General features: G+C 40.4%; 1 protein-coding gene across 3 annotated transcripts in view; it reads right to left on the reverse strand.

The window, feature by feature from the left end:
- The window catches only part of SLC9A7 (solute carrier family 9 member A7), a 191520-nt gene that overhangs the window by 33109 nt on the left and 138068 nt on the right, over positions 1-20343 (reverse strand). For 2 of the 3 annotated variants that reach the window (XM_036996307.2, XM_036996306.2), the window contains exon 13: positions 18770-18829. The exons of the other annotated variant lie outside the window; for it this stretch is intronic. In XM_036996307.2, coding sequence (XP_036852202.1) covers positions 18770-18829 — 60 coding nt within the window. The remainder of the gene's footprint in view (positions 1-18769; positions 18830-20343) is intronic. 3 annotated transcript variants of the gene reach the window in all.

Below are 20343 nucleotides of genomic sequence, written 5' to 3' on the forward strand. Positions count from 1 at the left end.
TAGAAGAGCAGTCACATATTGAATTCCTAGCTGTTGATCTTGACCCCCCCACCTGTTTCAGAGTCTCCTAATGTACATCACATAGAGAAAAGTCCTCTATATGGAGACTTTGTCAGCCAGGTCGGAATCCAACATCAGGCCTTGCTCTGTGGATTCTACAGCAGCACAAAGTCACTTCATGGCAGACAGATTTGCTTTGATGAGCTCCCTAGTGCAGACTCAGAAAGGCAGAATGACAGTCACCGCAGTGTCTCTCAGACAGCCTACCAGAATGCCAGGTGACATGACAGCTCTTAGACAAACCAGAGAGGGTTACTGTGGGGACAGGAGCAACGACCTTATGTGATCTGAAGGGCATGAAGGGCCAAGAATGTGACAGTTCCAGTCTGCCACTACTGCTCTCTCCTTTCTGTTCCACCATTTTTGAACTAGGTGTATGAATCTTTGTAAATGGCTTCCATATCAATAAAGACAAAACAAATTTACTTTATCAGCCTAGATAAAATAGGAAGCCTACAGGTAGGAGAAAAGGCTTAAGTATGTCCCCTCTTATGATGAAGAAAATAGTTATATATGGTAAAAGCTGCCAAATGAAATTTAGTTCCTTCTCCCTCTGTTTTTTTAACTGATCTCTACCAGGAGGAAAAAAAAATACTGTTTATAAAGAATAAAATTAATTCTGTGTAACGAGAACTGCTTATAAAGACTACATGTTGACTATTTTCATCCAAGTTCTGACATCATCAGTGGAGCTAATCTATTTACCCTGGGCCCCTGTGGCCAGAATTCAAAACAGTGAAATGCAAAATGTTGGACTAACTTGATAAACTCATGAAATTAGGGCCACCCCAACCTCATCCCAAACTCATGATGCTCACCATTTTGTTTGGGGTAACTTGAGAGTGATTCTAGATTCACACTGTCAAACAGAAATTTCTACAGTGATGGTAGTGTTCTATATCAGCCCTGTCCAATGTGGTAGCCACTAGCCACATGTGGCCCCTGAGCACCTGAAATGGGGCTAGTGTGACTGAGGAGCTGCATTTCAAATTTTATTTAGTTTAAATCAATTAATTTAAATGGCCACATGTGGCTAGCAGCTACCAAATTGGACAGATTCTAAAAAGTACTAATTCTACCCAAGTCTCTCTAACATCACCTTTTCCTCTAAAAAATGACAATGGTCTGCTACCTTTTGGCTTCGCAATGATAACACCCAAGATTCCAGGAGGATCCTATGGACACACAACCCAAGTACCATAAATATTAAGTAAAACTTTGCTTGAACTGGTTGCTTAAAACAATGGAGACAGAGGCGGACCCAAGATGGCGGCATGAGTAGAGCAGCGGAAATCTCCTCCCAAAACCACATATATTTTTGAAAATACAACAAATACAACTGTCCCTAAAAGAGAGACCAGAAGACATGGGACAACAACCAGACTATATCCACACCTGCGAGAACCTAGCACCTCGCAAAGGGGGTAAAATACAAGCCGCAGCCTGGCGGGACCCAGGAGCCCCTCACCCCAGCTCCCGGCAGGAGGAAAGGAGTTGGAGCAGGGAGGGAGAGGGAGCCCAGGACTGCAAAACACCCAGCCCTAGCCATCCGCACCAGAGTGCAGACACACAGTGCATGCGTGGGATGCTGGAAACTAGGGAAACAGGACAGTAAGACCTATGAGTGTGTCCCCGCAGCTGGCGCCCTGGGGACAAAGAAAAGCGAGAGATTTTTGAAAGTCTTAAAGGGACAGGGACCCCATAGCTGGACGGAAGCGTACTGGGACACTTAGCCCAGCAGCTGGGAATCCTGGGGAAATCTAGGCACCCTAACCCCCTGTGCAGCAGGGTGGCTCAGAAGCCCCTCATGGAGATAAACAGCCTCCCGTCCATTTCCCCTCCGACACAGCTTCGCCATATTGGAGCAGCAGCCCAAGGCAGACCATGCCCACAGCAACTGCGGAGCTAAACTCCATAGCATCCAGGCAGGAATCAGAGGCCCTGTCTGCACGCAGCTGCCCAGCACAAGCCATTAGAGGTCACTGTTCTACCAGGAGAGGAAGGCCACAAACGAGCAGGAAGGGACGTTCTCCCAGCTGTCACTCACCCCAGCTCCGCAAACTATCTCTATCTCCATGAAAAGGCAGAATCTAAGACAGAAAGAAATTACAGAGACAACACCTGAGAAGGAGATAGACCTAACCAGTCTTCCTGAAAAAGAATTCAAAATAAAAATCATAAACATGCTGATGGAGATGCAGAGAAATATACAAGAGCTAAGGGATGAAGTCCGGAGGGAGATTACAGAAGTAAAACAATCTCTGGAGGGATTTATAAGCAGAATGGATAAGATGCAAGAGGCCATTGATGGAACAGAAACCAGAGAACAGGACTGCATAGAAGGTGCTGCAGAGGGAGATAAAAGGATCTCCAGGAATGAAACAATATTAAGTGAACTGTGTGACCAATCCAAAAGGAACAATATCCACATTATAGGGGTACCAGCAGAAGAAGAGAGAGAAAAAGGGATAGAAACTGTCTTTGAAGAAATAATTGCTGAGAACTTCCCCAAACTGGGGGAGGAAATAGTTGCTCAGACTACGGAAGTACACAGAACTCCCAACAGGTAGGACCCAAAGAGGACAACACCAAGACACATAATAATTAAAATGGCAAAGATCAAGGACAAGGACAGAGTATTAAAGGCAGCCAGAGAGAGAAAAAAGGTCACCTACAAAGGAAAACCCATCAGGCTATCATCAGACTTCTCAACAGAAACCTTACAGGCCAGAAGAGAATGGCATGATATATTTACTACAATGAAACAGAAGAGCCTTGAACCAAGGACACCGTATCCAGCACGATTATTATTTAAATATGAAGGAGGGATTAAACAATTCCCAGACAAGCAAAAGTTGAGGGAATTTGCCTCCCACAAACCACCTCTACAGGGTATTTTAGAGGGACTGCTCTAGTTGGGAGCACTCCTAAAAAAACTAAAAAGAGCACCAAACAAAACACCCAACATATGAAGAATAGAGGAGGAGGAATAAAAAGGGAGAGAAATACTTACCAGGCTGCATTTATAATAGCTCAATTAGTGAGTTAAGTTAGACAGTAAGGTAGTAAAGAAGCTAACCTTGAACCTTTGGTAACCACAAATCTAAAGCCTGCAATGGCAATAAGTACAAATCTTTCAATAATTACCCTAAATGTAAATTGACAGAATGCACCAATCAAAAGACACAGAGTAAATGGGTGGAGCCAGGATGGCGGCGTGAGTAGAGCAGTGGAAATCTCCTCCCAAAAACACATAGAGCTATGAAACTATAACAAAGAAAACTCTTCCTAAAATAGAGACCAGAGGACACAGGACAACATCCAGACCACATCCACACCTGCAAAAACCCAGCACCTTGTGAAGGGGGTAAGATACAAGTCCCGGCCCGGTGGGACCCGAGCGCCCCTCCCCCCAGCTCCCGGCGAGTGGAAAGAAACCGGAGAGGTTTTTTTTTTTTTTTGGAGAGTGCTTTTTGGAAGCCTTAAAGGGAAAGGGACCCCGTTGCTAGGGAGGCAGGGCGGCGGGACCAGTGAGCGGGTGCCTGGGACTAGTGCCTGAGGACAAAGATTACCGCGCGTTTTTCCCTATGGGACCTGGTGGGCGGGTGCCTCAGACCGGCGCCTGAGGACGGAGGAAATCGCGCGTTTCTCTCCTTTATTTTTCTCTTTTCGGCGAGTGCTTTTTGGAAGCCTTAAAGGGACAGGGACCCCGTTGCTAGGGAGGCAGAGCGGTGGGACCAGTGAAGGGGTGCCTGGGACCGGTGCCTGAGGACAAAGATTATTGCGTGTTTTTCCCTATGGGACCGGTGGGCGGGTGCCTGAGACCGGCACCTCAGGACGTAGGAAATCGCGCATTATTCCTCGTTTTTTTTTTCTCTTTTTGGTGAGTGCTTTTTGGAAGAATTAAAGGGACAGGGACCCCGGTGCTAGAGAGGCAGAGCAGCAGGATCGGTGAGGGGGTGCCTGGGACCGGCGCCTGAGGACAAAGAATATCCTGTGTTTTTCCCTGCAGGACCGGAAGGCGGGTGCCTGAGACCGGCGCCTGAGGACGGAGGAAATCGCGCGTTTTTCCCCTTTTTTTTTCTCTTTTTGGCGAGTGCTTTTTGGAAGCATTAAAGGGACAGGGAACCTGGTGCTAGGGAGGCAGAGCAGCAGGACCGGGGAGCGGGTACCTGGGACCGGCGCCTGAGGACGGAGGAAATCGCGCGTTTTTCTACTTTTTTTTTTCTCTTTTTGGCGAGTGCTTTTTGGAAGCCTTAAAGGGACAGGGACCCCAGTGCTAGGGAGGCAGAGCAGCAAGACCGGTGAGCGGGTGCCTGCGACCAGCACCTGAAGACAAAGAATATTGCATGTTTTTCCCTGCGGAACCGGTGGGCGGGTGCTTTTTGGAAGCCTTGAAGGGACAGGGACCCCGGTGCTACGGAGGCAGGGCAGCAGGACCAGAGAGCGGGTGCCTGGGACCGGCGCCTGAGGAAAAAATAAATAAAAATCGCGTGTTTTTACCCTTTTTTTTTTTTTCTGTTCCCTCTCTCATTGTTGCTGTTGTTGTTTTGGTTTGGAGAGTGCTTTTTGGAAGTCTTAAAGGGGCAGGACAGGACACTTAGACCAGAGGCAGGGAATCTGGGGATCTCTGGGCACTCTAACCCCTGGGCAACAGGGAGCACAGAGGCCCCTTACGGAGATGAATAGCCTCCCAGCTGCTCCGCCTCCAACAGGGCTCCACCACTTTGGAGGAGCAGCCCCAGCCAGGCCACACCCACGGCAACAGTGGAGATAAACTCCATAGCAAACGGGCAGGTAGCACAAGCCCTGGCTGCGCACAACTGACAAGCATAAGCCACTACAGGTCGCTATTCTCCCAGGAGAGGAAGGCCACAAACCAACAAGAAGGGAATCTCTTCCAGCGGTCACTCATACCAGGTCTGCAAACTATCTCTATCACCATGTAAAGGCAAAACTACACTCAGACAAAGATCACAGAGACAACACGTGAGAAGGAGACAGACCTAACCAGTCCTCCTGAAAAAGAATTCAAAATAAAAATCATGAACATGCTGACAGAGATGCAGAGAAAAATGCAAGAGCAATGGGATGAGATGCAGAGAAAAATGCAAGAGCAATGGGATGAAGTCCGGAGAGAGATCACAGATGTCAGGAAGGAGATCACAGAAGTGAAACAATCCCTGGAAGGATTTATAAGCAGAATGGATAAGATGCAAGAGGCCATTGAAGGAATAGAAGCCAGAGAACAGGAACGTATAGAAGCTGACATAGAGAGATAAAAGGATCTCCAGGAATGAAACAACAATAAGAGAACTATGTGACCAATCCAAAAGGAATAATATTTGTATTATAGGGATACCAGAAGAAGAAGAAAGAGGAAAAGGGATAGAAAGTCTCTTTGAAGAAATAATTGCTGAAAACTTCCCCAAACTGGGGGAGGAAATAATCGAACAGACCATGGAATTACACAGAACCCCTAACAGAAAGGATCCAAGGAGGACAACACCAAGACACATAGGAATTAAAATGGCAAGAATCAAGGACAAGGAAAGAGTTTTAAAGGCAGCTAGAGAGAAAAAGGTCACCTATAAAGCAAAACCCATCAGGCTAACATCAGACTTCTCGACAGAAACCCTACAGGCCAGAAGAGAATGGCATGATATACTTAATGCAATGAAACAGAAGGGCCTTGAAACAAGGATACAGTATCCAGCACGACTATCATTTAAATATGATGGTGGGATTAAACAATTCCCAGACAAGCAAAAGCTGAGGGATTTTGCTTCCCACAAACCACCTCTACAGGGCATCCTACAGGGACTGCTCTAGATGGGAGCACTCCTAAAAAGAGCACAGAACAAAACACACAACATATGAAGAATGGAGGGGGAGGAATAAGAAGGGAGAAAAGAAAAGAATCTCCAAACAGTGTATATAACAGCTCAATAAGCGAGCTAAGTTAGGCAGTAAGATACTAAAGAAGCTAACCTTGAACCTTTGGTAACCACGAATCTAAAGCTTGCAATGGCAATAAGTACATATCTCTCAATAGTCACCCTAAATGTAAATGGACTTAATGCAACAATCAAAAGACACAGAGTAATAGAATGGATAAAAAAGCAAGACCCATCTATATGCTGCTTACAAGAAACTCAACTTAAACCCAAAGACAAGCATAGACTAAAAGTCAAGGTATGGAAAAACATATTTCAGGCAAACAACAGTATGAAGAAAGCAGGGGTTGCAGTACTAATATCAGACAAAATAGACTTCAAAACAAAGAAAGTAACAAGAGATAAAGAAGGATACTACATAATGATAAAGGGCTCAGTCCAACAAGAGGATATAACCATTCTAAATATATATGCACCCAATACAGCAGCACCAGCATATGTGAACCAAATACTAACAGAACTAAAGAGGAAAATAGACTGCAATGCATTCATTTTAGGAGAGTTCAACACACCACTCACCCCAAAGGATAGATCCACCGGTCAGAAAATAAGTAAGGACACACAGGCACTGAACAACACACTAGAACAGATGGACCTAATAGACATCTATAGAACTCTACATCCAAAAGCAACAGGATACACATTCTTTTCAAGTGCACATGGAACATTCTCCAGAATAGACCACATACTAGCTCACAAAAAGAGCCTCACTAAATTCCAAAATATTGAAATTCTACCAAACAATTTTTCAGACCACAAAGGTATAAAACTAGAAAAAAATTCTACAAAGAAAACAAAAAGGCTCACAAACACATGGAGGCTTAACTACATGCTACTAAATAATCAATGGATCAATGAACAAATCAAAATAGAGATCATGGAATATATAGAAACAAATGACAAGAACAACACTAAGCCCCAACTTCTGTGGGATGCAGCGAAAGCAGTCTTAAGAGGAAAGTATATAGCAATCCAGACACACTTGAAGAAGGAAGAACAATCCCAAATGAATAGTCTAACATCACAATTATCGAAACTGGAAAAAGAAGAACAAATGAGACGTAAAGTCAGCAGAAGGAGGGACATAAAAAAGATCAGAGAGGAAATAAACAAAATTGAGAAGAATAAAACAATAGCAAAAATCAATGAAACCAAGAGCTGGTTCTTTGAGAAAATAAACAAAATAGATAAGCCTCTAGCCCAACTTATTAAGAGAAAAAGAGAATCAACACAAATCAACATAATCAGAAATGAGAATGGAAAAATCACGACATACTCCACAGAAATACAAAGAATTATTAAAGACTACTATGAAAACCTATATGCCAACAAGCTGGAAAACCTAGAAGAAATGGACAACTTCCTAGAAAAATACAACCTCCCAAGACTGACCAAGGAAGAAACACAAAAGTTAAACAAACCAATTACGAGCAACGAAATTGAAACGGTAATCAAAACACTACCCAAGAATAAAACTCCGGGGCCGGACGGATTTACCTAGGAATTTTATCAGACACACAGAGAAGACATAATACCCATTCTCCTTAAAGTGATCCAAAAAATAGAAGAAGAGGGAATACTCCCAAACTCATTCTATGAAGCCAACATCACCCTAATACCAAAACCAGGCAAAGACCCCACCAAAAAAGAAAATTACAGACCAATATCCCTGATGAATGTAGATGCAAAAATACTCAATAAAATATTAGCAAACAGAATTCAACAGTATATCAAAAGGATCATACACCATGACCAAGTGGGGTTCATCCCAGGGATGCAAGGATGGTACAACATTCGAAAATCCATCAACATCATCCACCACATCAACAAAAAGAAAGACAAAAACCACATGATCATCTCCATAGATGCTGAAAAAGCACTAGACAAAATTCAACATCCATTCATGATAAAAGCTCTCAGCAAAATGGGAATAGAGGGCAAGTACCTCAACATAATAAAGGCCATATATGATAAATCCACAGCCAGCATTATACAGAACAGTGAGAAGCTGAAAGCATTTCCTCTGAGATCGGGAACCAGACAGGGATGCCCACTCTCCCCACTGTTATTTAACATAGTACTGGAGGTCCTAGCCACCGCAATCAGACAAAACAAAGAAATACAAGGAATCCAGATTGGTAAAGAAGAAGTTAAACTGTCACTACTTGCAGATGATATGATACTGTACATAAAAAACCCTAAAGACTCCACTCCAAAACTACTAAAACTGATATCGGAATACAGCAAAGTTGCAGGATACAAAATTAACACACAGAAATCTGTAGCTTTCCTATACACTAACAATGAATCAATGGAAAGAGAAATCAGGAAAACAATTCCATTCACCATTGTATCAAAAATAATAAAATACCTAGGAATAAACCTAACCAAAGAAGTGAAAGACTTATACTCTGCAAACTACAAGTCACTCTTAAGAGAAATTAAAGGGGACACTAATAAATGGAAACTCATCCCATGCTCATGGCTAGGAAGAATTAATATCGTCAAAATGGCCATCCTGCCCAAAGCAATATACAGATTTGATGCAATCCCTCTCAAATTACCAGCAACATTCTTCAAGGAATTGGAACAAATAATTCAAAAATTCATATGGAAACAACAAAGACCCCGAATAGCCAAAGCAATCCTGAAAAAGAAGAATAAAGTAGGGGGGATCTCACTCACCAACCTCAAACTCTACTACAAACCCATAGTAATCAAGACAATTTGGTATTGGCACAAGAACAGAGCCACAGACCAGTGGAACAGATTAGAGACTGCAGACATTAACCCAAACAAATATGGTCAATTAATATTTGATAAAGAAGCCATGGACATACAATGGCAAAATGACAGTCTCTTCAACAGATGGTGCTGGCAAAACTTGACAGCTACGTGTAGGAGAATGAAACTGTACCATTGTCTAACCCCATATACAAAGGTAAACTCAAAATGGATCAAAGACCTGAATGTAACTCATGAAACCATTAAACTCTTGGAAAAAAACATAAGCAAAAACCTCTTAGACATAAACATGAGTGACCTCTTCTTGAACATATCTCCCCGGGCAAGGAAAACAACAGCGAAAATGAGCAAGTGGGACTACATTAAGCTGAAAAGCTTCTGTACAGCGAAAGACACCATCAATAGAACAAAAAGGAACCCTACAGTATGGGAGAATATATTTGAAAATGACAGATCCGATAAAGGCTTGACGTCCAGAATATATAAAGAGCTCACACGCCTCAACAAACAAAAAACAAATAACCCAATTAAAAAATGGGCACAGGAACTGAACAGACAGTTCTCTAAAAAAGAAATACAGATGGCCAAGAGACACATGAAAAGATGCTCCACATCGCTAATTATCAGAGAAATGCAAATTAAAACTACAATGAGGTATCACCTCACGCCAGTAAGGATGGCTGCCATCCAAAAGACAAACAACAACAAATGTTGGCGAGGCTGTGGAGAAAGGGGAACCCTCCTACACTGCTGCTGGGAATGTAAATTAGTTCAACCATTGTGGAAAGCAGTTTGGAGGTTCATCAAAATGCTCAAAACAGACCTACCATTTGACCCAGGAATTCCACTCCTAGGAATTTACCCTAAGAACGCAGCAATCAAGTTTGAGAAAGACAGATGCACCCCTATGTTTATCGCAGCACTATTTACAATAGCCAAGAATTGGAAGCAATCCAAATGTCCATCGGTAGATGAATGGATAAAGAAGATGTGGTACATATACACAATGGAATACTACTCAGCCATAAGAAGTAGAAAAATCCAACCATTTGCAGCAACATGGATGGAGCTGGAGAGTATTATGCTCAGTGAAATAAGCCAAGCGGCGAAAGAGAAATACCAAATGATTTCACTCATCTGAGGAGTATAAGAACAAAGGAAAAACTGAAGGAACAAAACAGCAGCGGAATTACAGAACTCAAAAATGGACTAACAGGTACCAAAGGGAAAGGAACTGGGGAGGATGGGTGGGCAGGGAGGGATAAGGAGGGGGGCGGAGAAGGGGGGTATTAAGATTACATGCATGGGGGGGAGGGAGAAAGGGGAGGGTGGGCTGCACAACACAGAGAGGACAAGTAGTGACTGTACAACATTTTGCTAAGCTGTTGGACAGTAACCGTAATGTGGTTGTTAGGGGGGACCTGATATAGGGGAAAGCATAGTAAACATAGTATTCTTCATGTAAGTGTAGATTAAAAATTAAAAAAAAGAAAGAAAGAAAGAAAGAGAGAGAGAGAGAGAGAGAGAGAGAGAGAGAGAGAGAGAAAGAAAGAGAGAAAGAGAGAAAGAGAGAAAGAGAGAAAGAGAGAAAGAGAGAGAGAAAGAGAGAAAGAGAGAAAGAAAGAAAGAAAAAAGAAAGAAAGAAAGAAGAAAGAAAGAAAGAAAGAAAGAAAGAAAGAGAAAGAAAGAAAGAAAGAAAGAAAGAAAGAAAGAAAGAAAGAAAGAAAGAAAGAAAGAAAGAAAGAAAGAAGAAAGAAAGAAAGAAAAGGGGGATTACTCCTTGATAGGATAAAACTATTGGTAAATCAAAGATCAACGCATGCTTTAAATATCCTTAATGTTGATCACTTAAAGGGTGTCAGATGATCAGCTATGGAGGTACTCTTTTCTGATAATATTCCTTTCTCTTAATAAAAAAAAAAAAGTAGTCCCTGTGTGCTGACCTCCAATGAGTTCTGCACAGTGGTACAGAGGGCATGTCAAAGTGTGGGCAAAGGGTCTGTTTGTTTCTATGCAGAAGATCAAGGTCTAGCTTGGCTACCCAGAAAATGAACTAAGATACGATATGAGGAGGAGCTCCCGGCATCAGCACTCTCTGGAGGACTCGTGTCAGGGGGATGATCATCAAAAAGCCTCCACAGAGATCCGGGCGATGCTGCGGTTGTGGCTGAGTCCACCCCACCATTTCCTGGACTTGCCATTGGAATGAGGAGGGAGATGTCTAGGCTGGCATGTGCATATAGTGAGACAACGAATTTGACCGGATCTGTACTGTTGGAACTCAACCAGGAGTTGGGAGGGGTGCAAGTTGTAGCACTCCAAAATCTTATGACTATAGACTATCTACTGTTAAAAGAACATATGGGAGGTGAACAGATCCCAGAAATGGGCTGCTTTAATTTGTCTGATCTTTCTCAGACTGTTAAAGTACAGTTGGACAATATCCATCATATCATAGACAAATTTTCACAAATGCCTAGGGTGCCTAAATGGTTTTCTTGGCTTCACTGGAGATGGATGGTAATTATAGATTTGCTTTGTTTATGTCACCGTATTCCTATTATGTTAATATGTGAGTGCAAATTAGTTAGTAGTTTAAAACCTATACATACTTAAGGTACTCTACAAGAAGATATGTCAAAGAAATAATCAATCCTCCCATGTTTTCTTCCATATGCTACCTCTATAGCTTTTCTTCTTCCTTCCTAATTACAACCCTTAAATAGAATTCGTGCCTCATATCGAAGTTACCGAGTATCATAATTCCTCCAGGTGGTAAAGATACCTCGAGACAAGTGCTGGGCATAGAAGCCACAGGGCATAAATCTGCAAAGAAGTAAAAAGCTAACCTTTTCAAACAATATGGCTTCTCTCTCACTTACCAACTTTACATTTCCCTGTATGGCCCCGGAAGATGACTGGTTAGCCAGAGACGGGTAAGATTCCTCAAGGGAGGAACAACCTAAGACAGGCACAGTCGCAGGTGGGCCATCAGGTGAGAAATTGGGGATCAACAGAGGTGAGGCTCAGAACCTCATCCCCCCTGCTTTGAGAGAAATCTGCATCCGTGGATGTTTTATTGCCCTTGTCTAGCTCGGATTAGCACATAGTCTACAGGCACACACCTGATCATCTACAATTGCTCTCTTACAACACTAAACTATGTTTTCTACCTTTATCTTGCATCTACCTACCACTTCAGCATTTTATTAAAAATAAAAATAATAATAATAATAAAGGGAGAAATGTGGGATCAACATATAAATCAAGTATAAAAATCAAATGAATATTCATATTTGACCTGATTGTTTATAGTTCATAATGCGTGATCAAAACCGAAAGTTCCTGTGATGAATGCCCTTGTACTGTTCACCATGTAAGAATTTATTCACTATGTAAGAATTCGTTTACCATGTAAGAACTTGTTCGTTATACTTCGGAAGATTGGAGACTGACGAGAGTTAGGCTTGAGATGGATTAATGATTGTACATTGAGCATTGACCCCCCTATACTGAATTATATTGTTGTTAACAACCATTTGATCAATAAATATGAGAGATGCCCTCTCAAAAAAAAAAATAACAGCAAATGTCCTCAATGAACGGACTTCATGTGTCTGCAACTTTCTCACAAATAGATTTCAAAAAACTACATATGGAGAAAGAGAATGATAAAGCAAAAGTGGCAGAACGGGAAACATTAGGGAATATAGGTGAGGAATATTCAGGGATTCTTTGTATTACTTGTACAACTTTGTTAGTCTGAAAGTATTTCAAAATTAAAAATCAAAACAGCATTTAGAAATCATTATTAAATTGGTAGAGAATCAACTATGTTTTTAGGAATTTAAGGCTTTATTTTTGGTTTTATTATTATTCCTACCAAAGCACTCAAACCACAAATATACAAAAAGAGCAACTACTCCAAAAATGTTTGTTCAGCCACTTCTTCTCTAAAAATTTTCATAAGGCAAGTGTGATATAATGCAGTTGACTCACTGGGGAGTAATGTGCAGGCCCTGAACTGTGATGGTCATCATAACCAGGACTGAGCCCTCCGAGAAGACAGGGCCTCGCCGCACAGGAGCGCTCCGATCAGGGGTGCTTGTTAGTTCGAGGGGCTGTCTGCTTTTTAAGCTCAGTTGCACTGTTAAGTGAAAAATACAAAACTGTATGTAGTATAATCTATTTTTGCTAAAAAAATAATAAAGGCTGTGATATATAAAAATAAAAATAAAAGACACAGAGTAACAGAATGGATAAAAAAGCAAGACCCACCTATATGCTGCTTACAAGAGACACACCTCAAACCCAAAGACATGCACAGACTAAAAGTCAAGGGATAGAAAAAGATATTTCATGCAAACAACAAGGAGAAAAAAGCAGGTGTTGCAGTACTAGTATCAGACAAACTAGACTTCAAAACAAAGAAAGTAACAAGAGATAATGATAAAGGGGTCAGTCCAACAAGAGGATATAACCATTATACATACATATGTACCCAATATAGGAGCACTAGCATATGTGAAACAAATACTCACAGAATTAAAGGAGGAAATAGAATACAATGCATTCATTTTAGGATACTTCAACACACCACTCACTCAAAGAATAGATCCACCGCACAGAAAATGAGTAAGGACACAGAAGCACTGAACAACACAATAGAACAGATGGGCCTAACAGACATCTATACAACTCTACATCCAAAAGCAACAGGATACACATTCTTCTCAAGTGCACATGGAACATTCTCCAGAATAGACCACATACTAGGCCACAAAAAGAGCCTCAGTAAATTCCAAATGATTGAAATTCTGCCAACCAACTTTTCAGACCACAAAGGTACAAAACTAGAAATAAATTGTACAAAGAAAGCAAAAAGGCTCACAAACACATGGAGGCTTAACAACATGCTCCTAAATAATCAGAGGATAAACGACCAAATTAAAATAGAGATCAAACAATATATAGAAACAAATGACAACAACACAAAGCCCCAATGTCTGTGGGACGCAGCGAAAGCAGTCTTAAGAGGGAAGTATATAACAATCCAGGCATATTTAAAGGAAGAACAATCCCAAGTGAATAGTATAAAGTCACAATTATCTAAATTGGAAAAAGAAGAACAAATGAGGCCTAAGGTCAGCAGAAGGTGGGACATAATAAAGATCAGAGAAGAAATAAGTAAAATTGAGAAGAATAAAACAATAGCAAAAATCAATGAAACCAAGAGCTGTTTCCTTGAGAAAATAAATGAAATAGATAAGTCTCTAGCCAGACTTATTAAGAGAAAAAGTGAATCAACACACATCAACAGAATCAGAAACAAGAAACGAAACCTCAGAACGGACCGAACAGAAAAACAAAGAATAATTAGAGACTATTATGAAAACCTATATGCTAACAAGCTGGAAAACCTAGAAGAAATGGACAACTTCCTAGAAAAATACAACCTTCCAAGACTGACCAAGGAAAAAACAGAAAAACTAAACAGACCAATTAACAGCAAAGAAATTGAACAGGTAATCAAAAAACTACCCAAGAACATAACCCCGGGCTAGATGGATTTACCTCAGAATTTTATCAGACATACAGAGAAGACATAATACCCATACTCCTTAAAGTTTTCCAAAAAAAAGAAGAGGAGGGAATACTCCGAAACTCATTCTATGAAGCCAACATCACCCTAATACCAAAACCAGGCAAAACCCAACCAAAAAAGAAAATTACAGACCAATATCTCTGATGAACATAGATGCAAAAATACTCAACAATAAACTAGCAAATCGAATTCAAAAATACATCAAGAGGATCATACACCACAACCAAGTGCGATTCATCCCAGGAATGCAAGGATGGTACAACATTCAAAAATCCATCAACATCATCCACCACATAAGCAGAAAGAAGAACAAAAACCACATGATCATCTCCATAGATGCAGAAAAAGCAGTCGACAAAATTCGACATCCATTCATGATAAAAACTCTCAATAAAATGGGTATAGAAGGCAAGTACCTCAACATAATAAAGGCCATATATGATAAACCCACAGCCAACATCATACTAAACAGCAAGAAGCTGAAAGCTTTTTCTCTAAGATTGAGAAAAAGACAGGGATGCCCACTCTCCCCACTGTTATTCAACATAGAACTGGAGGTCCTAGCCACAGCAATTAGACAAAACAAAGAAACAGATGGGATCCATGCTGGTAAAGAAGAAGTCAAACTGTCACTATTTGCAGATGACATGATATTATACATAAAAACCTCTAAAGACTCCACTCCAAAACTACTAGAACTGTTGGAATACAGCAAAGTTGCAGGATACAAAATTAACACACAGAAATCTGTGGCTTTCCTATACACTAACAATGAACTAATAGAAAGAGAAATCAGGAAAACAATTCCATTTACAATTGCAGCAAAAAGAATAAAATACCTAGGAAAAAACCTAACCACAGAAGTGAAAGACCTATACCCTGAAAACTATAAGACACTTTTAAGAGAAATTAAAGAGGACACTAACAAATGGAAACTCATCCCTTGCTCTTGGCTAGGAAAAATTAATATCATCAAAATGGCCATCCTGCCCAAAGCAATATACAGATTTGATGCAATCCCTATCAAATTACCAAAAGCATTCTTCAACAAACTGGAAGAAATAGTTCAAAAATTCATGTGGAAACACCAAAGACCCCGAATAGCTAAAGCAACCCTGAGAAGGAAGAATAAAGTAGGAGGGGATCTCACTCCCCAACTTCAAGCCCTAGTACAATGCCACAGTAATCAAGACAATTTGGTACTGTCACAAGAACAGAGCCACAGACCAGTGGAACAGAATAGAGACACCAGACATTAATCCAAACATATATGGTCAATTAATATATGATAAAGGAGCCATGGACATACAATGGGGTAATGACAGCCTCTTAAACAGTTGGTGCTGGCAAAACTGGACAGCTACATGTAAGAGAATGAAACTGGACCACTGTCTCTCCCCATACACAAAAATAAATTCAAAATGGATCAAAGACCTGAATGTAAGTCATGAAACTATAAAACTCTTAGAAAAAAAAACACAGGCAAAAATATCTTGGACATAAACATGAGCGACTTCTTCATGAACATATCTCCCCGGGCAAGCGAAACAAAGGCATAAATGAACAAGTAGGACTATATTAAGCTGAAAAGCTTGTGTACAGCAAAGGACACCATCAATAGAACAAAAAGGCATCCTACAGTATGGGAGAATATATTCATGAATGACAGATCCGATAAAGGGTTGCCATCCAAAATATATAAAGAGCTCATGCACCTCAACAAATAAAAAGCAAAAAATCCAATTAAAAAATGGTCAGAGGAGCTGAACAGACAGTTCTCTAAAGAAGAAATTCAGATGGCCAACAGGCACATGAAAAGATGCTCCACATCACTTGTCATCAGAGAAATGCAAATTAAAACCACAATGAGATATCACCTGACACCAGTAAGGATCCCCACCATCCAAAAGACAAACAACAACAAATGTTGGCGAGGTTGTGTTGAAAGGGGAACCCTCCTACATTGCTGGTGGGAATGTATATTAGATCAACCATTGTGGAAAGGAATATGGAGGTTCCTCAAATAGCTCAAAATAGAAATACCATTTGACCTAGGAATTCCACTTCTAGGAATTTACCCTAGGAATGCAGCATCCCAGTTTGAAAAATACCCCTATGTTTATCACAGCACTGTTTACAATAGCAAAGAAATGGAAGCAACCTAAATGTCCATCAGTAGATGAACTGATAAAGAAGATGTGGTACATATATACAATGGAATATTATTCAGCCATAAGAAGAAAACAAATCCTACCATTTGCAACAACATGGATGGAGCTAGAGGGTATTATGCTCAGTGAAATAAGGCAGGCAGAGAAAGACAAGTACCAAATTATTTCACTCATATGTGGCGTATAAGAACAAAGAAAAACTGAAGGAACAAAACAGCAGCAGAATCACAGAACCCACGAATGGACTAACAGTTACCAAAGGGAAAGGGACTGGGGAGGATGGGTGGGAAGGGAGGGATACGGGTGGGGAAAAAGAAAGGGGGGCATTACGACTAGCATGTATAATGTGGGGGGCTATGGGGAGGGCTGTGCAACACAGAGAAGACAAGTAGTCATTCTACAGCATCTTACTACGCTGATGGACAGTGACTGTAATGGGGTTTGTGGGGGGGGACTTGGTAATAGTTGGAGTCTAGTAAACACAATGTTCCTCAAAAAAAAAAAAAGAAGGCATCAATTACCTGGAATACTGAGAAGCATATAAAATTGTAATTAATTCAATTTTTAAAAAAAAGAAAATAACGATCAGGTACAGTATTTTAACTATAATGCCTCAGAAGACTCGGGTTCCCCTTAATTTCTGAAATTCCTAGTTTCAGGCAACTGTCCACAATATGTATTTCTCTTCTGATCTGCTATAATGCTTTTGATCTAGTATAAAGCTGCAAGTTTTTACACAGTTTTGATACATCACATTTTAGCATTCCCCTGATGCCTTAGGGTTCTGCTCATCAGAGCACATACAACAGTCTTTTCTTCCAGAATGAACTAAATTATCCTTATTTTCATTAGGAATGAGATAAATGTGGAAATATCACACTAAATGAGAAAATAAAGTGATCAGATTGATGTGCCCATTCTGGAATGAATAAATACAGAAAGAAAATGAATGATTTCCCTTTTGGTATATGTACGTTTTGATTAACCACCATATAAAGTGCCACGAAATCTCACAAATTTTGGAACTGTTCTACTTTAATCATCAAGTTTTTAAAAATTTGAGTACCTGAGTCCTAAATAATTTGAGGAATATGAGACACACACCTGCATATAAAACCTTGAACACTAGTTCAGAATCTGAATTTTCTCATGTCTCAAGTGTGATAATTTACACTTTGCCTGAAGGACCTTCCTTCCTGAAGGGAGGATACTTCAAAGGAAAGGGTATCCTCTGCAACTTCACTTGTACTTAAATTTGGGTCTTCAAAATGAACTAATGTAATAAGCCTGTGTGTGTTTAAACAGTAGAAGAAAAAAGTGTGAACCTGACAACTCAAATGCTTCAATTAATCACATGCATGGCATTACAGTATATATCCAGAGTCTGGTGATATCTAAAGATCCATGCCTCATGACAGGTAGCACTGTTTTTACCACTGTCCTCAGAGAGTGAATATCTTTACAATGCCAAGAAGAGAGTCAAGCCTATTTTGCATTTGATTTATCTCCCAGCACTGAGAATCAGATCAGAAAGAAAGTTTGCCAATTAGAACTACAGAAAGGAAAGAAGAAACATTAAAGTCTTTACTCTGATTGCCCAACATTGCCACTCAGAGGCATAATCAAATCATAAACTTGGATGGATACTGAGAAACAATTTGCATTAGAAAAGTCTTTGATACCTTCTAGTTTAAAAAGAATCTGATTTTTGTATCTTCTGATACACCACGATAAGGTACACATATACAAATACGTACAAAAAAACTAAAACAGCATGGGTGCTTAATTAATGCTGTGAGCTATACCCCATCATGGCTGAAATGTAAAATTATAGTTCTTTTTATGAGTTAAAAGCTTTGTTTACTAGATCATATGCAGGATTTTGTGGAAAAAATATCTGTGGCTCTGGAAATGGGTTGCTTTTAACACTAAGCTTAGCTGTATAAGAAGGGAGACACTTGCCAACTCCGGCTTTGGTGCTGACACAGTATCCAAGATGCGAGGAATAGGGACAGAACCTCAGGAACACTGACACGTCCATCAGCCCAGAAAGTGGCTGGAAAATGCTTAGACTTGACCCTGACCTCTCGCTCCTTTGCTAGAAGGGGTAGAGGATTTGTGCACATAGGAAGGCAGAAAGAGACAAACAGCACAAAGAGAAACATCTCAGGTTAGAAAGAGGAGAAAAGCCAGGCCCGGTTAATTGGTTTCTGAGGATGGCCTCATGTCACCTGAAGTAAAGCCAGCGGTGTTTGTTCAGGTCCTCTTCAGAGGGCTCCCCGACTCCAACTCTGAGCAGCAGAAGAAGGGAACGTGAGTGTGATGGGGACAACAGGAGAGCCAGGAGCTCTAGACCACGTCCATCAAAGAATAGGCCATCTCACTTCGAATATAAGTCTGTAACATCTCTTAAACTGTCCCCATTCTCTAATACCCAGAGAAGCAGAGAGGCTGCTAAATCTCAATTTAAAGCAACAATGTTAGGAGCCAGGTCAAATGAGGATCAATTAGGAATGAAGATAAGCCTCCCAAAATATAATGTAATGAAATCAGAGGAATAAATGCAACTCACAGAAAATGAATTTTTACAATTTTTCAGGAATTTATCTGTTTCATAAAAGCAAGATATATCCAGCCAAAAAAAACAGAAAGTTGTCACCAGACATATATTTGAAGTGTTTACACATTTGACAGAGCAAAAAGCACTACATTATTGAAAACAGCAACAGTAGTTATGAAGATAAATATGGCCTTTTTTTCTAGACAAGAAAAACATTGTCCATAGGTTCAACTTCTGCTATTTTTTTTACCTTGTGGCCTTAGAGTTGACACGGTCCATTTTTGCCTTCCTTAATAGTTGCTGGGTTTTTCAGAGTGCATTTGAACTTCACCATCATACTAAGAACAGGGTTTCACAACCTTGGCACTATTGGTATATGGGGCCTTGGCCTCTACCTACAAAATACCAGTAGACTCTCTGAGCCAGTTGAGGCAACCAAAAATGTCTCCAGACATTGCCAAATATCCCCTGGGGGACAGAACTGTCCTAGGTTGAGAACCACAGCACTAGATCATGTATTCTCACTGAGGTATGATATTGCCCCCATGGGTAGGAAAATTGGTTCTTGTGGGTCAGAAAAAGTTTAGGTATGACAATGGTTTGTGGCCCTCCAAAGCACCATAGTACATAAACATATAGTAGATCTGTGGTATTAAAATTTCACTGGGAGAGATAATTGGGGGAAAAAAACATTTTTAAAGGCTCCTTAGTGGGGTAATAATGAAAAACAGGTTGAGAAATACTATGCTAGATAATGCCTAAATTCTGATGCTAATAATATCCCCCAAAATGAGTGAGAATATGATGCTTCTTAATATGGCACTTTTAATTAGTCACACATTCAGAATGTGACTTAAACCAGACTCTATATGATACTATAGTATTGAAAAATTATAACAAATTCCAGGAAAGCAAGCTGGATACCATTAATGTAAGATTCACTAGTAATAATAATAATTCTGTAATAGTAGCAGTACTAATGCTATGATTAGTAATGATAATATAATAGCTAAAATACACTAAATGTTTACCATGTGCCAGATGGCACATTTAATGAGATAATCCTTTCTCATGTTTATTTATTGCCACATTTTTGCCTCCCACTACTCTTGTTCCCATCTAACCGGTGAGGAAACTGGGAGTCAGAGAAGCTAAAGAAGTTGCCCACGGTCACAAAGGAAGAAGAATGGTAGAACCAAGGTTGTAACTGAGGCTATTAGACCCCAGAGCCCCAGCTCTTCACCT

This window comes from Manis javanica, chromosome X, assembly GCF_040802235.1.
Source record: "Manis javanica isolate MJ-LG chromosome X, MJ_LKY, whole genome shotgun sequence".
NCBI classification, from domain to species: Eukaryota; Metazoa; Chordata; class Mammalia; order Pholidota; family Manidae; genus Manis; species Manis javanica.